The sequence below is a fragment of the Emydura macquarii genome, unplaced genomic scaffold (assembly GCF_026122565.2).
Source record: "Emydura macquarii macquarii isolate MOO-44397 ecotype Brisbane River unplaced genomic scaffold, CSIRO-AGI_Emac_v2 contig_2422, whole genome shotgun sequence".
In the NCBI taxonomy this organism is placed as follows: Eukaryota; Metazoa; Chordata; order Testudines; family Chelidae; genus Emydura; species Emydura macquarii.
Genome location: NW_027132559.1, coordinates 1,236,357 through 1,258,144, shown reverse-complemented (window position 1 = coordinate 1,258,144; position 21,788 = coordinate 1,236,357). Strand labels below are relative to the sequence as shown.

The following is a 21,788-nucleotide window of genomic DNA, read 5'->3' as shown; positions in this document are numbered from 1 at the left end:
AGGGAAGCTACATCACTGTAGAAAATTGCTTAGCAATTTTCATTGTGTAATCAAAACCATGTAGACTTTTTCCCCCAATATTACCTTCAGCAGATGCCTTTTTGTAATTCAATAAAAAAAGGAGGCAGACTTCATTGTTGACAGAACTGGAGTGACACTTTTGAAAGGCTTGATTTTGTTCGTGGTATAAACCAAGAATTAAGTCAGTGTAAAGCTGGGGTAAATGGGAGCAAAGTGAGGCCTTGCATCTTTAGATATTGTTCTGTCTGTGAAACTATTATAAGCTATTCATCATAAGATGAGCTGTTGATTGTTCAATTTAGAGAGTTTGTAACCACGTTAAAATTAGTCAGGGATTATATTTTTAAGCACTCCAGGCATATGTTATAATTTAACAATTTGTTGTGCATCTTTATTTATGGTTTTATTTTTCTACTTGAACTATTTTCTTTTAGAAAGGTTGTTGGTAGGGCTGAAGGACTAAATAACAAACATCCTGTAAAAGCCGCTGAGAAACAGACCATGAAACATACAAACCTATTCTTTGTTAGCACCCTCTTGACGCTGGTGTTTGTGGTTAAGACAGAGATCCTTGGAAGGCCACATTGACCCACCATTATAACTTCTTTTTAACCAGATCATGACACTTTTTCCTAACCTGATTACAACAAACATGACTGACTTGTGCCCACACAGCAGCATCACTGTTTTATCACTCATTGTATTCTGGAAAAACCTAAGCAGCTGTCTCATAGGGAAAAGAGTGCCTTAGGTACGTGCACAAAGTGGGGCATCAATAGCGTGTAGGGAAATGCATTCTGGCAGGCACAGTGAGTTAGGAGGAAGGATTGGATGCTTATATGGACTGCGAGACTATCCAGAGTTACAACAGTTAATGATAAAACAGTATTGGAAGGGATATAAAACCACGTGCTTCACAGTGTAAAGCAATTGTAATAGACGGATGAGATCTTCATGAGGACAGATTACCCCACATCTGCCCACTTTAGGGTTTATTGGGCCTTCCTCTGGAACCAGCCCCTGTTGGAGACAGGATAGTCAACTAGATGGACCATGGGTCTGATCCAGTATGTTGAGTACTATATTTCTGTATAGGAAGTGGGACCAGCCAAACTGGCTAGGCACGGTTATGGGGTGGTATATGTACTGTTGTGTGTGACAGAATCAGATGTTTTGTGTGTTTGGGTTTTTTTCTTAGAGAGACTTGGTATTTCTTTGAAGACATATTAATATTCTGCTGTGACTACAGAAACTTCACTCTGCCTCTGAAGGCAGACAGGGACTCGGAGGGAACAAGGAAAGGGAAAACACAGACAAGACCAAAAAAGAAGCACGTGAAACTACCACGGGAGGAATGAGCATTTAAACAAATTACATTTTTAATATAAAAATTCAGGTTAAATGTGACAACAAACTACAACAATTTTGTTAACATCTTTAAAACAAAGTTCTTTAATGTCTTTTCTGCTTACAAGCATCCTTCCTGGGAAACAAACTCATCCAGAGGGTTGATACACTAGCTTTCCATTGCTGCAACCCTGAGTTCAAACCCAGCCTTAAAACACACGTGAAAGAGTTTGATGATCTCATCCTTAAATCTTTATCTATGCCTATCATAAAACTACTGCAGAGTTTTGCTCAATTACCAGTCTTTGCTCAGGAATAGTAGAAGTGCTACAATGTCAGGACTGAGATGCATTGGATGTGTTGGAAAGCTTGAACAAAGCCTGCTTGTATTATATCAGTCTCATGCAGCTGTTACACGAGTCCTTCACTTTCATGAATGTGAGTACATTTTTTAAAAATTAACAAAGCTGAAAATAGTTGACTGAGACCCTCTATGCAGTTTTTATAATGGATACATGCTTGTTGCTTCTACATTGTGTGAGGCAGGAGAAGTTTTTGAGCCCTCCTCTTCCATAGTTTGCCATTGTTTCACGATACCTTGGCGCTTAGTACACCTGATCTTCTTTATTATTTTCCGGAAGTTCTTCCTGAACTTTACCCCAATGAAGAAATACAGAACAGGGTTGAGACAACTATGGAGATAAGCAATTGCTTCTGTTATGACCACTGCATAGTCGAAATCGTAGTCCAGATAGAATTCCAAGTGTATGTTGCGTAAGAGTATCAATAAATTGTAAGGTAACTGAGTAAGAATGAACACCGCTACTACAGAAAATATTATTTTTAAGGATTTGTGCTTTTGGAAACTCCTGGCATGAAGTAAAGTTTTGATAATTATTGAGTAGCAGATAATCATGGTTAGCATGGGGATAAAGAAACCTAGGGTCATTTGAAGTACTTTAAAAACCAACTCTATGAGATGCGAAGGATACATTGCATGACAAATTGATTTATCGTAATCAGATTGTGTACTATATTTAAACTGTGGTATTGCAAATGCTAGTGAAATCACCCAGACTAAAATGCAGATCACTTTACCCCAAACCATTCTTTTGGCTTGACACACATGGGCTTTGGTGGCTTGGGCAATAGCAATAAACCTGTCAATTGTTATACAAGTGAGGGTTAACATTGACGTGTACAGATTCAAAGTGTACAGGCCCCGTATAATTTTACACATCACAGAGCCAAAAATCCACTCGTGAGCAGCAGAATATGCCCAGAACGGCAAGGTGGAAAGAAAAAGCAAGTCGGCTGTAGCCAAGCTCACCAAAAATACATCTGTCAGTGTCTTCAGTTTATCACAGAAAATGTATATGAAAAGAACCAAAGAATTACCTATCAGCCCAAAGGCAAAAGTTAGTGCATACATAAAGGGCAGAAAGATTTTGCTGGCCCTGAGAAAATTATCATTCTCATTGTAATCGTTGCATGTGAGGTTAAGGTCTGGATGATAATAGTCTGGAATGTCCATGTTGTCGTCTTCTTAAAGGCTACCTGTAATCACACATATCTGAAATTATTTTCTCAACAAGTAAAACAATTATTATAACATGTCCAGCGGACGGGCACAATGCTATTAAACTATTATCTAAAAGTGAAGAGATAATTGTTGTGGTAAAAACCAACATATTTTTATTTGTCTGATAGAAACCAGATTATCTTTGCTGTGTGGTATAATCTGAACACTGTTTACTCCAGACAGAACAACTAGTGAACCTGTATGTCCTGAAAGTAGCTTCATCATTTTATATCATAGACACTGACTGGGGCTGAGAGGTTTAACATTTCAAATGCTTGAAATTTCAGAGTCATTTGAATCAAGCCTTTGGTGTAGGCTCATCTTTAAAATTAAGGTTTAAGTCGTAATGAGTTTGATGATAACATACGTTGGCACAGGAATGTCAACCTCTGTCAAAGTGTCACTCAGATTCCCCTTCCTCTGTCCCCCCCAACACTGATTCTGACAATGGACTGTACTTTCTTGAATTCAGGGAAAGAAAACCACTCCCATCTACCATTTGAGCTTTGATGGCGGACATCTCTTCCTTATCCAGATTTTAATGTACAATTTTCAAACATATCCACTGTGTTCACATAAATGGCCACTTGTCAATCAAATCCCAGCCACACCTAGACCATGCTACAGGGATCACTTCCTCCAGAGCTGGTTAGACTGTGAACTCTACAAGGCAGGCAGTCTGTCTTGCTATATTTGTGGACATGGCACTTTGTGGCCAAAACCAGAATATAAATAATGAATAAAAATAACAACAAAAAAACAAAAAAACAGATTCACATATAAAAAATAGCCTGAATAAACTCGGCTGCCATTTTTCATGGGATCATATTATTAATTATTTGTGAATATTCAGGTGTGTGCAAATTCTGAAAGTTTCGGAGATTTTAAAATGAATATTTTTTTCATCCCAGAACTGCATTATTCATTATTTGCTATTTGTTTTTCCCCTAATCAAAAGCTTTAGCTGTCCACTTACAAAACAAAAATAATACTATGTGGTTTTGGTGACCAATCACACACCATGAACAGCGGAATTACTCAGTAAGTGAGATACTGCTCAACATGACTAACAGTAGAAGAATCTGGCCTCCATTGAGAGCAATATGCAGTGTGAATTTATCTCTTTTCTCTGTTCAGGAAGCATTTGTGACTGATTTTCTGCAAATGTATTCATTGTTCATCAGTGCACGGTAGAAAGTTTGGCCAAACAATTTGCTGTTTGTAAACAGTTCACTTCAGTTATTCCTGCCATTCAATTGGTCACCTACGTCACTTGACATTGTTTCTTCTTCCTGAGTGGATGACTAAAACTTTTTCAAGTCAATTGCAAAGCCATTGCCAGATGTCCCTCTTGAAACTCAAATGGGAGATTTCAGTGAAATTACACATGCAGCAAGGTATTACTTAACGTAAGTAAGATTAGCAGAATTCAACCCTGAATTATTTGATCTCCTGGATTGATTCAAAGGCATCTATTATTTAAGTAATAACACACAGGGATTAACTGGTGATACCAATAAGCTTAGGATGTGTTTTGAGGCCAGAAGGTAAAGTCAAAAATGTCTTCAGCCATCAGAGAAGTCTGGGGAATTCTCTTATGACTTCTTGAAGAGTTATTGGCTTTTTATACAATGGTTTTTGTTATCCTTTCAAAAGACATTTTAAATTTTTTTTAAATAATAATCCCTTTCATAGAAGAGTTGATACATAACCAGATATGTTGGAAGAATAAGGGGGACAATAATCAGCAAAATAAATCATGGTCAACAAAACCAAGACAACATATATTGAAACAAACTGATGAGCCTTATTTTACATACTGTTCCAGGCACATAACATCAAGCAGCTGATGTTTCAATACCCTCTCAAGGAAGAAGGGTTTTTTTTTCCTGTGAACTGAAACAAAATAATTTATACATTTTCAGTTATATATAATGTGACAACATAACATTATAGTAGGTAGCCACATTAAAAATATTACAGTGCCCTAATGTAGCTAAAGAAAGTGTCTCGTTTGATTATTTTTCAACTCAACTGTCTGCTTTTGAAGGATCAGAAGCATTATTTTTAAGTTAAAGAATGTTCTTCCTATACATGCCATAAGGTAGAGAGAGCACTGAACCTCTTTATAGCCTAAAATATTTAATGTCTAAAAACTCTTTTCTGCAAACTAAGCTGTATTTTTCTTTTTTCTGATGACTTAGTGTTTTTTGGTAGGATAGTCAAAAGCACTCTGCACTGGCCCCATTCTGCTCCCACGTAAATCAATGGGAGTTTTACTAGTGATTTCACAGGAAGAAGAGTTAGACTAAATTTTGAAACACACACTTGTATATCTCAGAGTTTCAAAATCTGGTCTAATAATATAGTAAAAAATATGAATTAGGGCATAATTTCTCATATACATCTGACAGATCTTGGCTCAAATTATTCTTGCTTTCCTCCATGTACTGGATTACCATTGACATCTGTAATTTGCCCATATAGGGAGAACAGAATATTAGAAAAGAGATTTTAAGAAGATCTGAGAGTTGCGTTTGGCCCTTAGAATAGGCCATAAATTCTTGCATTTCCCTAGTTAGTTAGTTTTACTGAGTATCAGTCATGATTCTGCATATAAATCGGATAATTAACATCATCAATCAGATAAGAAAGGATTAACTGAGGTTGTCAAAAGTGACCTTTAAATAATTTTTTTTAAATTGGTGATTTTGACTTTTTTTTTAATGTCGAAAGAAGACCTAAAAGGTTTTGGTTTTTTTTTGTTCTTGTTCTTGATGTCTTTTTTTTTTTTTTTTGAGAAGGGGCTCATTTCTTCCTGCTTGTTTTTACCCAGAGAGAAACCAGACTCAGATGACTCTGACAATCACAAAAAAGAGCCCACATGCATGAGAATATGCTGATCTGACAAAACTGAACATTGATCTTTGGGCTGAGATCAAGCATAGAAAATGTCAGGCCCAAATCACTTTTTGCAAGGAACTTGTGAACTACTGAAAAAGGGAAGTGAAAAAAAGAAATCACTTCTAATCTTAACTAATGTGTTTCCTACCTGCTGGTGACGCAATATTAAATTATTAAAGGTAGGTGTTTTAAAGGTTAATACTTCATCATCATTACAAAAGTGAACCATTCATGAAATATTTCAAAATATTTCCAACCTATGCTATTGAAAAAGTGATGGAAGTATATATAAGCCATGAAGACTAGCTGTTATCGAAATGAAAGATATTGGGCCAAATCCTTGACTGGTGTAAGTTGGCATAGCTCCTCTGAAGTCAGCAGAGCTATGAGGATTAATGCCAGCTGGGGATCTGGCCAGTTCAAGCCACTAAAACCCAGACAAGTCAGTGGTTCTTTCTTTTCCCATGTGGTGGCAACTTGTAAAAGGAAAAAGGATAAATACTTCATGATTAAAAAGAAAGCTATGATTTATTCTTTATATATTTTCACAAATATATTTGATATAATTTTAACCAATAGCTCCTATGTTGCATATACTTTAAAAAAAACAAAAAACAAACAAAAAACAGTACTTTTTATTCAATTAAGCTATTACCTGCAATGCACATAGTCTCAAGCATTGGTATTGCTACCTTTTATCAGATCCAGCTGTATCAGTTTTCAAAAAAAGAAAGACTTGTGCTCCTGGCAGTAACCATCCTGTCAAGTGTAACATTTATTCTTGGTGAAATAATGGAAGAAATATTAAGGGGGGCCATGGGGAGTTACTGAACATCTGGAGGATAATGGAACTGTTCATGAGCAGTAAACAATGGAGGTTTATGAATTAATGTGATTGTTTTTTGGGACAGACTTACAAAATGACTGCATGTAACACATTTGGATTTTAAAAGTCGAAGTTTACTTAAAACTTGAATTCAAATTGGCTTGAATATGAACAATGATATGAACTGATTTAATGATTTAAATACTGTAATCTTTAAGTGATGGATGGCAGTGTAGGCCTACTGCAGCAATGGAGGGATCTGGGAATGGGAGGAAATAATGCAGGGCCAGATCATATCACTCTGTACATGGATCACACCCCTCCTACCAAGAAAACAGGGCCAGTCATCTCCATTACCCCCACTTCTCTCCGCCATCTAGGACCCCGTGAAGATCCATGAATGGGGAAGTCTGATCTCTAACTTTTATTTTTCTAGTCTGCTATCCTGCCTCAGCAAAAGAAGTGGGGTGTAGGGAGCCATAATACATCTGGCCAGTTGACCAGTTCCTCCTTATCAGGGATCCAAGAACAATAACACCATCTTTCTATTTGAATAGTTCTGACCTTGAAGCAGAAAATGCCCAATGATTTTTCTGGCCAGTAATACTCTGAACTCAGTTGACCTCTTGGCATATAGGGATGCAATTGAATTCACTGGTATCAGTGATGGATTAGCTTTGTCCTAAGGGGATACATCCCAAGGAGAGAACAGGCTGTGTTTGGTCTGTCACCATCCATGTGACTCTAGGGCAAGGCAGCTTTAAACTGCAGCCAGAGCCTGCTGGGGGTGAATTACTGCATTAGCACATCCTCTGAGTGCCTTGGTGACCTGGTCTGGTTGGTTATTCTCACCCACTTTTTGGGATGTGCTGATCAATACAGGTTTCCCAGCAGAGTGAGACTAAATTGTGCATCATTCAGCATACAAAAAAACACCAACAAAATAAAAATAAAAAACTGACCACCTGTTATGTGATAGATTTAAATACATATTTTAAATAAACAAAATTATTTGCCCCTATTATAAGCACTAAATGACTCAATATTGCTTTTTCTGATACCCTGTGATTTCTGTGGCTTTAAAATCGTTGTCTTTACTAACAGGGGCTTTTGAGATCTGAACTATTACTGTGCATGTTATGATCAGATAAAAGTGAAATTATTTTACATCCTTCTTTTGTTTCTGAGCAAGCCCTAGCTGAAAAAGATAGGCTGTTTAGAATGATGTTATTAAAAATGCCTTCAAACATCTGTATCCAAAACATTTGTTTGATTCAAGGTGTTATTTAAAAAAAAATTAGAATATATTAAAAAGATAATAAAGTCCACAGGTTTGAAGGAATTTACCTGTTCTGATAGAATTCCCATTTTAGAGAGAGGGGATATCTCCGGAAGTAATAGAATCTTTCAAACAGGTGCATTTTTAAAAGATGTAAGGTGACCTATATTTTGTTCTACCCTCAGTTTACATTCTTCCTCCAGTTTGAAGTAAGAAAAAATAGTCACTTACGAGAAGCTGGTTTTGGGTGGTGGAGAGCGTTGTCGCCTACGTTTCAAAGGAAGTCTGAAGACGACAGTGTCTCTGTATATTTATCGTTTTTTTCCGCCTGTGATATTTCCTATTGGTGTTTTGGGGTTTTTTTTTTAAACCAAAAATAGCAGTTATGTCACTTTTGTTGAAATGACATCTCTATTTTCATGTAAATCTTTTTCAGGTACATAATATGGCCAAAGGAGACTATACAGTAAATCTAAAGAGACTTGCTGAAAATATTTGTGACCTTCTGGGCTACAAATGCTAGTTCCACTGAAGACCAAGGATTCTTGCATATTGAACATTTTAAAAATTATTTGCAAGACAGTTTCTCCCATTTTTACCAGTTACCAGTTTCCGTCACCTGTAGATAGTTCATGGCTGTTAATCATGAGTACTCAATATTCCAAATTTTATCTGTGTTGATTAGTTTTGATGGGACATGCAGATCACAGGGGAGTGTTTCTGTTCCTAATTGAAACATTTAAATACCATGTTGATGGACATTACAACTGGTTAAAAAATAATTTTTTCTAATTTTTCCAGATTTTCATCAAAATTCAGATACAGCAAGGGAAAGAGACACAATTTTTCAGTGAAATCTTCCATGACAATTTCATCCCGTTTTTTGACCAGTTCTAATGGGCAATATAGAAAATGCTATAATAGTGTTATGCAGGAAGTTGCTAATGACTGCAAGTGAGTCTTTGATCCTGACCTTGTGAAAGTCAATGTGTGCCAAGCCCTTTTTCAGACCCAGTGGAAGGAACCATTAAGCCCCCTTTATGTAGTAAAGACATCCAGAAAAAATGGAAGAACTACCCAAGGCACATGGCAGGACAGAAATAAACCATGTACGCTGAGGAGTTTCCCTAATTATAAAGATAGGAACTGGAAGTTTGGGTTTGCAGTCTGTATTTGGGAAAGCTGAGAGAAGCTGCTATGAGCAGCACTCTGAGAGGAAGCAGATAAATTGAACCTCTTGGGGCACATTGCTCATTGGAGTAGCACACCTGGGATTTTTTAGCAAGAAAACTGCCTGCTGCTGTTTTTCTGCTGTGTTCAGAGAAATAGGACTTTGTGTACATTCTTCATAAATAACCAAGGTTACACCAAGAGTATATCAGACTTGTGTCAGTTCAGTGTGAGCTGTACCTTTGACTTCTTTCTCTCTGTCTCTCCCTGAGTACCATTTCAAGTGACAGTCCCAGGACCCGCACTTCTTTCCGGGTCAAATCCCACAATTCAACCCACTTTCAGACTTTGCAGCATCCTTGTTTAACTATTATGTTTCCTTAGCAGGACCAACTGGGTTTGGCACCTGTTCGAGACTTCCCTTTAGGAGATGAGTTCAGTATGAAAATGCAGTGATTCAGAACAGCTTCCTCAAAACAAAACATTATTTATTTTTCCTAGGAGCATAGCAATCAGAGAAAAAGGGTTAAAACAACAAAAGTTCTACATGCATATTGTCTTCCCTTAAACTAAGCATTTTCCTCAAGAGGTAGGTAGGTCTCACTTATCTCATGTACCCCCTTGCTTCAGGTTTCCATCTGCTTATGTGCAGACCCTACCTCTCTTTCTCTGCTTCTGGGGATGTTCTTTAAACAGTTCTCAAGTTCTTCAAGATTTTCCTTCCCTCTCCCAAACTGGAAGATTGTTGTGCTCTTCTAGAGACCACACTTCAAAGGCTTTAACTGCTGTACTGTCAGTTGAGCACCAGTGATTGGGCTATCTAAACCATTTGACTTTGGTTCTGCAGATACGCCAAAATCACCTAAAATTGTTTGAATCCCTTGGAGTCATAAAATCATAGAATATTAGGGTTGGAAGGGACCTGAGCAGGACATCTAGTCCAACCCCCTGCCCGAAGCAGGACCCAACCCCAACTAAATCATCCCAGTCAGGGCTTTGTCAAGCTGGCCCTTAAAAACTTCTAAGGATGGAGATTGCACCACCTCTCTGGGTAACCCATTTCAGTGCTTCACTACCCTCTTAGTGAAAAAGTTTTTCCTAATATCCAACCTTGACCTCCGCCACTGTAACTTGAGACCATTGCTCCTAGTTCTGTCATCTACAGCCCAGCTCCATCCTCCCTGGAACCCCCATTCAGGTAGTTGAAAGCCACTATCAGTTCCCCCCCCTCACTCTTCTCTTCTGCAGACTAAACAAGCCCCGTTCCCTCAGTCTCTCCTCATAGGTCATGTGCTCCAGCCCCCTAATCATTTTTCTTGTCCTCTGCCAGACTCTCTCCAACTTGTCCACATTCTTTCTGTACTGGGTGCCCCAAAACTGGACACAGTACTGCAAATGTGGCCTCACCAATGCCAAACAGAGGTGAATAAACACTTCCCTTGATCTGCTGACAATGCTCCTACTAATGCAGCCCAATATGCCCTTAGGCTTCTTGGCAATAAGGACACACTGTTGACTCATATCCAGCTTCTTGTCCACTGTAACCCCTAGGTCCTTTTCTGCAGAACTGCTGCCTAGCCAGTTGGTCCCCAGTCTGTAACAATGCATGGGTTTCTTCCGTCCTAAATGCAGGACTCTTCACTTGTCCTTGTTGAAACTCATCAGATTTCTTTTGGCCCAGTCCTCCAATTTGTCTAGGTCACTCTGTATCCTATCTCTACCCTCCAGTGTGTATCTACCATTCCCACCAGCTTAGTGTTATCTGCAAACCTGCTGAGGGTGCAACCCACCCCATCCTCCAGATCATTAATGAAGACGTTGACAAAACGCAAAACCAGCCCCAGAACCAACCTCTGGGGCATTCTGCTTGTTACTGGTTGCCAACTAGACATCAAGCCATTGATCACTAACCATTGAGCCCGATGATCTAGCCAGCTTTCTATCCAACTTATTGTTCATTCATCCAACCCATACCTCTTTAACTTGCTGGCAGAATACAGTGGGAGACCATACCAAAAGCTTTGCTAAAGTCAAGATATATCACATCCACCACTTTATCCACATCCAGATAGCCAGTCATCTCGTCATAGAAGGCAATCAGGTAGGTCAGGCATGACTTGCCCTTGGTGAATCCATGCTGAATGTTACTGATCACCTTCCTCTTTTCCAAGTGCCTCAAAATGGATTCCTTGAGGACCTGCTCCATGATTTTTCTGGGGATTGAGGTGAGGCTGACTGGTCTGTTGTTTCCCCGGATCCTCCTCCTTCCCTTTTTTGAAGGTGGGCACTATATTTGCCTTTTTCCAATCATCAGGGATCTTTCCCAATCACCACAAGTTTTCAAAGATAATGGCCAATGGCTCTGCAATCATATCAACCAATTCCCTCAGCACCCTCGGATGCGTTACGTCCAGCTCTGTGGACTTGTGCATGTACAGCTTTTAGTCCTGAATCTGTTCTTTCATCTTTGAGGGCTGCTCACCTCCTCCCCATTCTGTGCTGCCTAGTGCAGTAGTCTGGGAGCTGAACTTGTCTGTGAAGACAGAGACAAAAAAAGTATTGAGTATTTCAGCTTTTTCCACATCATCTGTCACTAGGTTGCCTCCCCATTCAGTAAGGGGCCCATACTTTCCCTGACCACCTTATTGTTGCTAACATACTTATAGAAACCCTTCTTGTTACCCTTCACGTCCCTGGCTAACTGCAACTCCAATTGTACTTTGGCCTTCCTGATTTCACTCCTGCATGCTTGAGCAGTATATTTATACTCCTCCCTATTCATCTGACCAAGCTTCTACCTTTTGTAAGCTCCCTTCGGGTTTAAACTCACCAAAGACTTCTTTGTTAAGCCAAACTGGTCTCCTGCCATATTTGCTATTCTTACTGCACATTGGGATGGTTTGTTCCTGCACCCTCAATAAGGTTTCTTTAAAATACAACCAGCTCTCTTGAACTCCTTTCTCCCCATATTAGCCTTCCAGGGGATCCTACCCTGAGGGAGTCAAAGTCTGCTTTTTCTGAAGTCCAGGGTCCGTCTGTATTCTGCTTCTTCCTTTTGTCAGGATCCTGAACTCTACCAACTCATCGTCACTGCTGCCCAGGTGCCACCCACTTCTAGTTTCTCGACCAATTCTTCCATGAGCTGCAGGTCAAGAAGAGCACGGCCCCTAGTTGGTTCCTCCAGCACTTGCACCAGGAAGTTGTCCGCAACACTCTCCAATGCTCTCCAAGGTTAACCCTATGCAAGCAACATGCTAACGATCAAACAAATACATAATCACATAATATTCATAAAAATAATACAGGCATCTCTCATATTCTTCACAAGTTGTTTAATCAATTTATCCTCCTAATGGAAGCCATTCTACAAGGCCCCAAAGATTGGTGAATACACACAAATCTTAGAGTCAGGTTTCTGGTACAAATAGTTGCATTTTGAAGCTCAAATACATTTGGTATTAATGAAAAAAATAGTAACAGTCAGATCTAGTTAGGATTAGATAAAACAAATTGTGTGTTTATTTGAAGGTACAGCAAAGAAAGCAGAAAACAATTTTTTAAAACAATAATTGCTCAGTGGGACATCTGTGGAAAGATCGTTCAAGCTACTTTATCAATTTAGCTACATGGTAAGGCCAATTAATCTGATTCAAACCGTGTCTGAAACCTGCTTGCTATTGAACAGCCAAAGATCTCTCTCCCTCAGACCTCGTGTGGGGGTATCCTTCCCCTGAGAGGAAATATTCCTCCCATATCCCTATAAGCCCTATTTCATGTATGGAGTACCGCACTTCTGGGATTCCTCAGGTAGCCCATTCCTGTGTGACTTTTGATAAATCAAGTGGCAAAATACTCTATTAACAATATCAGAACATCTACTGTTCTATCAGGACCAAGGAAATTCACCGCTCTGCACAGTTTCAGGAACTTTGTAGCTGAACCATGATTCTAATCGGTTTCCTCCTTTGACTCATGACTCACATTTCCATAAATCACCTTTGATGTTCTACTCTAAGCAGCATTCTCAGCATGGAAATTGTTGACAGCTCAGTGTTATCTGCTCTATTATATTGATTGTTCTCTGTATGGTTTGTCTGTATGGGTACTGAAGTGTGACTGAATGGCTGCTGAATCTCAGGACCTCCACTGAAAATCAGGTGTGTGTTCCGTGAAACTCTTCCAAATAAGAAAAACGTTAATGTTAAATTAATTGTTACAATAGGATTGATCAAGTCAGAGGATGTTTAATCTTCCCGTTGTCATTACCTTCATGTTATGAATTGCGCTCTTTGTTGAATGAACAAACATGCAGCTTCATGAAGGATTGTGCCTCGAAGCCACTGTCCATGTTGGCAGCATATAGCGATGGTTGCACACTGGCTGCTGCTCCCAGAGGCATCAAATCCCTTCCTGCGAGTTCCTTACTCTACAATGATTTCATGACCTATGGGAGAAAGCGTTAATGCTGCTAGAAGCTGACATCTCTAATTCTTCTCCAGTGGACCCAATCGAACACAAGGATCTTCCTATTGGCCTATTGCTCACTGCATAGACCATAATAACAGATGTCCTGAACCGTCAGCAAGGCCCTGTGTCTTACGAGCCTACATTTTGTAGCATTGCCTTCTACCCCACAAAATCCACTTTCCATTACTGCCCATCATCAGAATAATGAACCATACATTACATTTACAGAACACTTCACAAGCCAGATCCAGTATAAATTTCATCTCCCTGTGCCAGGCTGGCCCCACGTGCTGGAGGGGGACTTCAGACCGTATTGCTGCTGTCTGCCCTCCATCAGGGTTTCAGGGTTAAAGGGCAGCTTTGAAATCTGCCAGCGTCTCCACAGGAAACCCATGCGCCAAAGACTGTTCAGAAGGTGTACTGAATCTGTTTATTCCCCGACTGCCCTGGCCTCACCCACTTTCTGGCCAGTGGCAACCACTTTTTAGGTTGTACTGGCCCCCTGAAGGTGGGGAGTTTGTCATCATCACAGTCTGCCCTCCCACAGCAGACATTCTGTCTCAGGGGCTTTATTCATGGGAACAAACTGACTTCTGGCCTGGGCAAGATTTAATCCTGCATCTTCAATGCACAGTGCAGAGTCTGAGTTCAGACTAGAACCCAAAAGTTGTTTATCTGGAACTCTTCACTGCTTCCCTGAACCTTTCCCAGCCCACAGTGTTTGGCTGGAAATGAAGCTTGGACAGGCTCTCTTCCTCCTTCAAATTTTTCCTTAAAACTCTCCTTTGCCATGGTGCCTACAAAAAACTTGACAATGTTTAGGCAGCTGGTATGCTAAGACCACTGCCTATCTTGCTCTCTAGTTCTAGTTTGTGCTTCCCCATCTATATTCACTTCCTGCCTCTTATCTTATACTTTGATTGTAAACTTCTTGGGGCAGGAACCATCTTTTTGTTCTGCGTCTGTACAGCGCCTAGCACACTGGTGTCCTGGTCCATGACTTGAGCACCCAGGCACTACTGCATACTAATAATTAAGGCCCTACTTCATTTGTGATATTTGTAATATTGCAAAAATTGTGGCTCCCACAATATTAGGCTTCCACCACAATTTTGATTTTAATTAGCTTACTTTGCACAGTCAACAGTGTTGCATACATTTTGAGTATGCAGTTAGTACTGCACTAACAGTCAATGCTTGTAAAATGTAAAAGGCTAAAGTGACTGGATTTGATTTCTGCAGCAGTTGTGTTAAGACTTTTAGTCTTCTGAAATTTATATTGTACCAGTCATTTTTTTTTTTTTTAATGAATGTAATATAGTTGCAGCAAAATGTCTGGTTATCAAAAAAAGTTAGCAGGCATAATGTAATACTTGTGTGATTATATCTGAGGTTAAGATGCTGTCACAGGTATTTTTAGTAAAAGTCAGGGACAGGTCGCGGGCAATAAACAAAAATTTATGGAAGACCACAACCTGTCCCTCACTTTTACTAAAAATGCTCTGGGAGAAGGGGAACAAACAGAGTGCTTGCTGGGGCTTGCAGCTGCTCCAGTCCCACCGCTGCTTCTGTGACAGTGGCTGATGGTTGCTGCTCCAGCCCCAGGCGGGCCTGTCCCCGCTCCAGCCACTGCTCCAGCAACCCCAAGCCTGGATGCTGGTCAGCTGTTTGGTGGCATGGGGATGGCTGCCGATCAGCTCTTCCTCAGCCCTGGGACTAGCCACCAGTCAGCTGTTAGATGGCCGGCCCAGAGCTGACAGCTGCTCCATCCCTGCCCCAGAAGAAGGCATGGAGGTCCCAGAAAGTCATGGAATCTGTGACCTCCGTGACAGAATCGTATCCTTATTTATATTATTCCAGCAAATTTTTCTTAAACAAATAGGTCTACTCTGGCTTTTCCAAATTATCTCTATTAATAAAGGTCCATTCTTACTTTTCCGTGATTTTCCATGTCTTGTCTGCAACTCAGCCACAATTATTTGAAGATCATCCCACAATTTGAATAGGGCCTTACTAATAATAATCATGTCAGGTAAATTCTCTTTGGACGAGAAATTCAACAAGAAATTCTGTGAGGAATCTGATTGGCAGTATTTCATAACTTCTGCTTCCCGATGGAAGCTCAGATTCTTGTGAAAATGGAAAATGATGGCAGGAAAGTTAAACAAGCAAGTTTTATTCAACTTTGGCTTCTGAAATTAGCAAAAGCTCGGCTGTTTCCTATTTTGTTCTACTGGAGCATTTATCCTCACTCAAAATACTATCGTAATAGATTATCATAATATTTCTAGATTAATTTCAGGGTGTGTGTGTGTGTATGTGAAAAATATTTTCAATTCTTTAGTTCTTTATGTCATGTGGTCCATTCTGCTTTTAAAAGAAAGGGAAGCAAAATAACCTGAACGCGCTGACGTGGTTGAGAAAGAAATGTGTACATCATGCAAACCATAGGAACAATCTTGATGAGTGATGGACTGCCACCTAGTGAGGTTAGATAAGTATACAGGGCTAAATTTTCCTATACATTAATGGAACACCACTGACATCTATGGGCCACATTCTTCTCTGGTATAACTCTTGTGTTCTCAGTGGAGAGCTACCAGGGATGAATTTGTACCATTGACTTCAGTGTAGTAGCCTCCCAGTAACTGAGATGAGAATTTGGCCCACGAATCAAATTGTGCTGTGACAAAGATAGTGGGAAAGATGTCAAGTGAGGTGTAATCTTGTCACGAAATGAGTAAACGTGGCAAAGTGGTGTATTTTGCACTGATCTGGTGCTCAGTGGGTGGGCAGAATTAGTTGCTCTTATCAGTTAAATTGCATAGCAAGTTGAGGAGAGGGACCAAGTGAGAGAATGCACAAGACTAGCAGCCACAAGTAGCAGGGACCTCAACGGAATACCTGCTTGATCAAGGGATGGAACATGGCTCCACGTGTTGCCCCTGTGGTTTAATTTATAGTCCAAGGGGCCAGTAAAGAGTGTGGGATTAATGGATTAATTAAGGAACTTTAATATAATGGTACATATCATGACAGCAGAATCTGAGCCACTTACAGCAAAGCCAGAAGAATGATTTTTGCTGTGGCAAATTGTTTACGGATATCCATGCAATAAAACTAGAAGTAACGGGAGGAAACTGAGTGAAGGAAAACTTAGGCTGAGTATAATGGAAAATAGCCCTGAAGGGAGGTGGTAGAAGCCCCATTTTTTGAGCTCGTCAAAACTAGACTGGGCAAAGTACTATGGAATATACCGTAGTGGAAGTGTTACATTGGCTGAGAGCTGGACTAGATGACCTAGTAGATCTTTTCCATATCTAATTACTTTGAGTCATATTGGCACAGCTTTGGTGAGGACAGGAGTTGGCCAAGGACCTATAGGTGAACCATAGTTCTACAGAAGACAAGTCATTATGAGTTTATGTAACTTGCTTGTATAACGTGTGTTGTTTGTAACACACTAGGGTGTGGGTGGTGCGGCCTAGTGGTTGGAACAGGAGTCTGGCCTCATGGTCAGAGCAGAATCAGAGGGCAGAACCAGAGAGGTGGACAGGGAACAAGCCAGTGGTCAGAGCCAGGAATCAGGAGTACTGAGGAAGGCAGTGACTACGGCAGCAACAGGCAGGGGTTGGAGCAAAGGCTGGTACAGGAAGCAAGTCTGATGCAGCTGCAGACATGAATGCATGGGACAGTCACTGTGTTGCTGTTGCTACCAGGCTTAAATAGGAATCCGTTGGCCCTTCTGTCCAATCAGCGAGCACCGTCACTTGGTGAGGGTTTATTGGGTCTAGCCAAGCTCATTGAGTTGCTAGGTGACTGTGCCAGGAGCCAGCTGAGTTCCTGACAGTGTTGCCCCTCTTAGTTTAATCCATCGTGATGATAAAAGACTACTACTACTTCTTTGAAGTGGTGGATGTCTGTGCGTTGCTGAAGGTGATACGTTCAAACCCTGCTGATGACGTGTGGTGGGAGTTGTTGCGCTTAGGCGCTTTCTCCGCTTTGCTGCTAGCCTTCTAACCCCGTCATCCCACTTATAGTAAAGTTCTATAGAATATAATAGAAAATGAACTTCTCGATAGCTGTTTGGAACTGGTCTATATTAGAGAATGATATCCTGGCTATACAATTCTCTAGGCTGATTCAGAAAATCACAGCTACCTGCTCTATTACATTTTTTAGGTTTTTGCAGAAATTTCTATAGAATCCTGTTAGTTTCATACATATTAAAATCTGTAGGATTCTCCCATAAGACTGGCAGCCTAGATGGCGCAGTTGGCACGTTACTTTTGGCTCCTGTAACACTTCTGATGGAGGCATTGGAGTACGTAGGCAAAGTAAATACAGTAAATAAGTAATGTCCATGTGTGTTTCATCACTTTCAATAGGGAACATGCTGCAGACAAGCTGTTTTTCAGACTCCGTTTCCCCTGCCTCTCTGCAGCCCCCAACCCTGTATTTCATAGGCTACACCAGTATGTGAAATTGATGCAGAGCCTATTTTTCCCTTGCATGCACCACTTTTGCCACAAAATATGAGGCCTTCCACTCCACTCATTGCAGCATGTAATGGAGAGAAGCATTGATTCTATGATACGCTGAAGTTCAATATATTTCTGTTCCTGGTTCACCCATTATTTCCAATAGGTGCAGAAGATTTAATTTTTTATCATGAAGATATGTCTTGTAAACATATTGCAAGGTGGAGCAGCATTTTGAGTGACCTCATCAGAATAACAACACGCTCAGAGAACACTTTGCAGGCCAGATCCAGTATAAATCTGACTTCCGTCTATCAGATGGCTACCCCCTGGTGCTGGAGGGGAAAATCGAACCAGGTTGCTGCTGTCTGCCCTCCATCAGGGTTAGAAGGCAGTTTTGAAATCTGCCAGCATCTCCACAGGAAACCCATGCAATATGCTGCTGAGGTGATGCAATCAATCTGCGTATTCCCAAACTATCCTGGCCTTACCCACTCTTCGGCCAGTGGCAACCACTTTTGAGGCTGTCCTGGCCCCCTGAAGTGGGGAGTTTGTCGTCACCACAATCTCCGCCCTGCCACCCTACCCCAGCAGACTTTCTATCTCAGGGTCTTTATACATGGGGACAAGCTGGCTTCTGGCCCGGGCAGGTTTTAATCCTACATCTTCAAAGCCCAGTACAAACATTAGCTGAGTAACTGGACATTAGAATGTTTTCATGACCACGTGCTTAGTAGGGAGAGAAGAAGACAGCTGTGGTGCAGGAACATCAAGATGAGTGAAGCTGGTATCAGTATAGACTTACCTGTCTACTGGGAAATGCCACTAAATATCTATGTATCTTGGAGACCTTGTCTGCTTTGTTGTTGTGTTATATCCTGTCCAGACAATGGGCTGGATTCTCCTCTCACTCAGCTGTAACTTGATTGACCTCAGTGGAGTCATCTCTGGTTTCACATTTGACCCATACAATACTGTTAATTATTTTACCCTCACTGTGAATTTCCTCACTCTTACTCAGGGAAAGCAGGTCTTGGAAGTAAGGCATTGGATTGGGACAGAGATCTGAGATTAATTCCTGGATCTGCCCAGACTTCCTGGCAAACCACTTAAATTTCTCTGTGCCTCATATGTAAAAATGGAGATAGCAATGATTCCTTTCTCCTATCTTTGCCTATCTTCCCTATTTGCACTGCAAGCTCTTTGGGGGTGGGAACTGTCCCTTACTTTTACTGTATGTATGTACAGTGGCCACCACAATGGGGCTGCAGTCTTGGTCAGAGCCTCTAGGTGGTAGTATGTTACAAATACAGTAGCAAAGATAATCAAGTTTGGCCCTTAGTAATTGAAATGAATCTCCTGAGGGAGGCAAGAGTGCAAGGGGTATGACTGTGATTACTTGTCTCTGTGCTGTTCTGTTTCAGGGAATATTTAATAACAGCTTTCTCTCTTCTTGCGATAGGAACAGCACGTGTGATTCTTCGACCTTTGATGACTCAGAAGAATTGCAAGTGGCCCAAGATGCTGAGATATGTTTGCTGAAGTCAGGAGAACTGATGTAAGCAGAACAGCTTCACGACTACCTGGTTTAAATGATAAATGCCAAATGTGCATTTTGGATACATGAGCACAACTCTCATTGACCTCAGTGGGAGCAGGCCATATGCATCTGAGGACAGGATTTGGCCCTCAGAGCAGTGTCATGGGGATATACCTCAGTTAAATAGTGTGTATGGGAGGTAGATAAGTAGAGCATCTGCTTGCCCTCCTGCCTGCCCATCCATTTGGGGCCAGGAAATCTTTCCTCCCACTGTTGCTGCAGCATAGGGGGAACTGAGACACTGTGAACAGAAATCCTGGAGAGAGGTCTTTAGTGCTTCAGTAGCTGGAGGAACAAATTGCATGTTTGGTGGGTGGGGCGTTTATGACCTTTGGGGAAGGGGCATATTTCCCATCAGCCACTCACCCCTACCCAAAATGATTCTGGCACAGCTAGTGCTGTCCATAGCTTCTGTCCTGATGAGTAACTTATATATGCCCCAATATGAATAAATCTTCAAAAGAGCCCCACCCAGCCTTCACTTGTGTGCACACACAACTTGAGTGCTAACACTTACACGCACAGGCAATAGAGTGTCAATTGCACAGCAGCTAATAGCATTGTCCATCATTTTTGTCCTCACCCATAGACACTTTTTGAAAATTTGGCTCAGCTGTGGGAAAGTTTTCTACTTTGACTACAGTAAGGTGATTTGGTCAATGCTGGGATTTTGTTGCTGTTGTTCTGAAAGTCCAAGCAAAGGCAGCAGTAACAAAATGCACACCCAACCAATGGGGTGGGGAGGGGGAATGTCATCAGCTACTCAAATTGAGCGTATCCGAGAAAGTTCAGTAGTTGTTTCATATTCTAAGGTCAGAACTAACATTATGAATATAGCTAAGCATTTCTCCTTGGCCTGGATGCAGTAGTTATCATTAAAACTCAGCATTTGCCATCTGTTACCAAAGAGATGGCTGAGACACCATTGTCATCCCCATAATTAGAGTAGGAAGTAACTATGGGAATTGTGAGGTATCTGCTGGCAAGAGTTGACTTTTGATGGCAGACAATGACTTTATTACAGTGTATCATAATACCAGAGCTCACAGTTAGCTCTTTGCTGGGTTGATTTTTCTTGATTCTAAACAATGATGTATCAGAGTACCACCAATGGAGATACTGTGGAATTAATCCTCTTCAGCCGGTATTAATTGGTGAAACTGCATTGAAGATAATGAGCTGAGGATCTAATGATATAGTTGTGAAATATACCACTATAGTGAGGTGGTCTGACCAAGTGTTAAAGAGCTGAACCTCCCAACGTTCTGGAGAGAATTCAGTTTAATCGTAGATTCCCAAAATTGGCACTTACATAGTTTGCTTGTTCACTGACAATGTGAGCTTCAGTGTCAATTGCCCCATAAGCCCCAGGACAGAACACAATGTGACATTTAGTAGAATGGCTGCTCATGTTCACTCGCTCTTTAAATCTTTTTTCCCCTAAACATCCATTTCTCAGTATGAATGATGTTCGTATGGTAAATTACGTCCGTTTACATATAAAGGAGACAGCAGAGGGCAGCAGTCTTTCTCATGCCATCTTGTATTACAAACATTAGGTTGTACTCTCGTTGATTAAGAGAAACTACAGTGTTAAGTAACACTGAAGTCAAGTATCTGTACTACACTCAACATGACACCTTTTTACTACACTTGAATAAATTAATGAGTGAAGTCCCTGAGTGCCAGCAGCAGTAGAAAGTACTAGGCTGTGATCAGCTGGTTTTTGCATTCATCCAAGGTTGCATAGATGCATCTTCTAGACTTACCCCAAAGTCACTGAGGAATCTGCATGGAGTGGGTCAGACAAAGGAAAATAAAATATCAATGTCCACTGTTCAGATGTGTTCACAATCTAATTTGATCCTCTCCAATGGTTACGTTTGTCTTTTAGGATAAAATTACCCCTGACAGTTGAAGATATTTTAAATTTTGGGGACAGCAACAGGGAGCTGTTTATTAAGTCCAGCACCTACAGCATCATCCCCATCACTGTGACAGAGTCTGGCCTTACAATCAGCTGGGTGTTTTCATCAGATCCAAAGAGCATAGCATTCAGCGTTGTCTACCAAGAATCAGAAGAAGCGACACTGGATCAGTGCAAAGTAAGG

The 21,788-nt window shown here is 40.8% G+C and overlaps 2 protein-coding genes across 8 annotated transcripts in view; one reads left to right on the top strand and one right to left on the bottom strand.

Moving 5' to 3' along the window:
• The window catches only part of FYCO1 (FYVE and coiled-coil domain autophagy adaptor 1), an 82,063-nt gene that overhangs the window by 46,324 nt on the left and 13,951 nt on the right, over positions 1-21,788 (top strand). For all 5 annotated transcript variants that reach the window (XR_010922319.1, XM_067561744.1, XM_067561745.1 and 2 more), the window contains 2 exons: positions 19,540-19,635; positions 21,572-21,782. Coding sequence is in view for 4 of the 5 variants with exons in the window: in XM_067561744.1 (XP_067417845.1) it covers positions 19,540-19,635; positions 21,572-21,782 (307 nt within the window). In the remaining variant the exon portion in view is untranslated. The remainder of the gene's footprint in view (positions 1-19,539; positions 19,636-21,571; positions 21,783-21,788) is intronic.
• On the bottom strand, positions 1,419-8,233 carry CXCR6 (C-X-C motif chemokine receptor 6). Of its 3 annotated transcripts, none has more exons than XM_067561746.1 (3): positions 8,191-8,233; positions 4,771-4,846; positions 1,419-2,925 (listed from the first exon to the last, which is right to left on the bottom strand). In XM_067561746.1, the coding sequence occupies exon 3, from the start codon at positions 2,900-2,902 to the stop codon at positions 1,871-1,873; it is 1,032 nt and encodes a 343-aa protein (XP_067417847.1). In that variant the 5' UTR covers positions 2,903-2,925; positions 4,771-4,846; positions 8,191-8,233; the 3' UTR covers positions 1,419-1,870. The 3 variants fall into 3 exon arrangements, with proteins under 3 accessions (XP_067417847.1, XP_067417849.1, XP_067417848.1); XM_067561748.1 differs by having other exon boundaries at positions 4,812-4,846; positions 8,191-8,230; XM_067561747.1 differs by lacking the exon at positions 8,191-8,233 and adding an exon at positions 8,028-8,060.

Excerpts from the sequence above, each read along its gene's own strand:
- CXCR6 (XM_067561746.1), bottom strand. The coding sequence starts at position 2,902 with ATGGACATTCCAGACTATTATCATCCAGACCTTAACCTCACATGCAAC.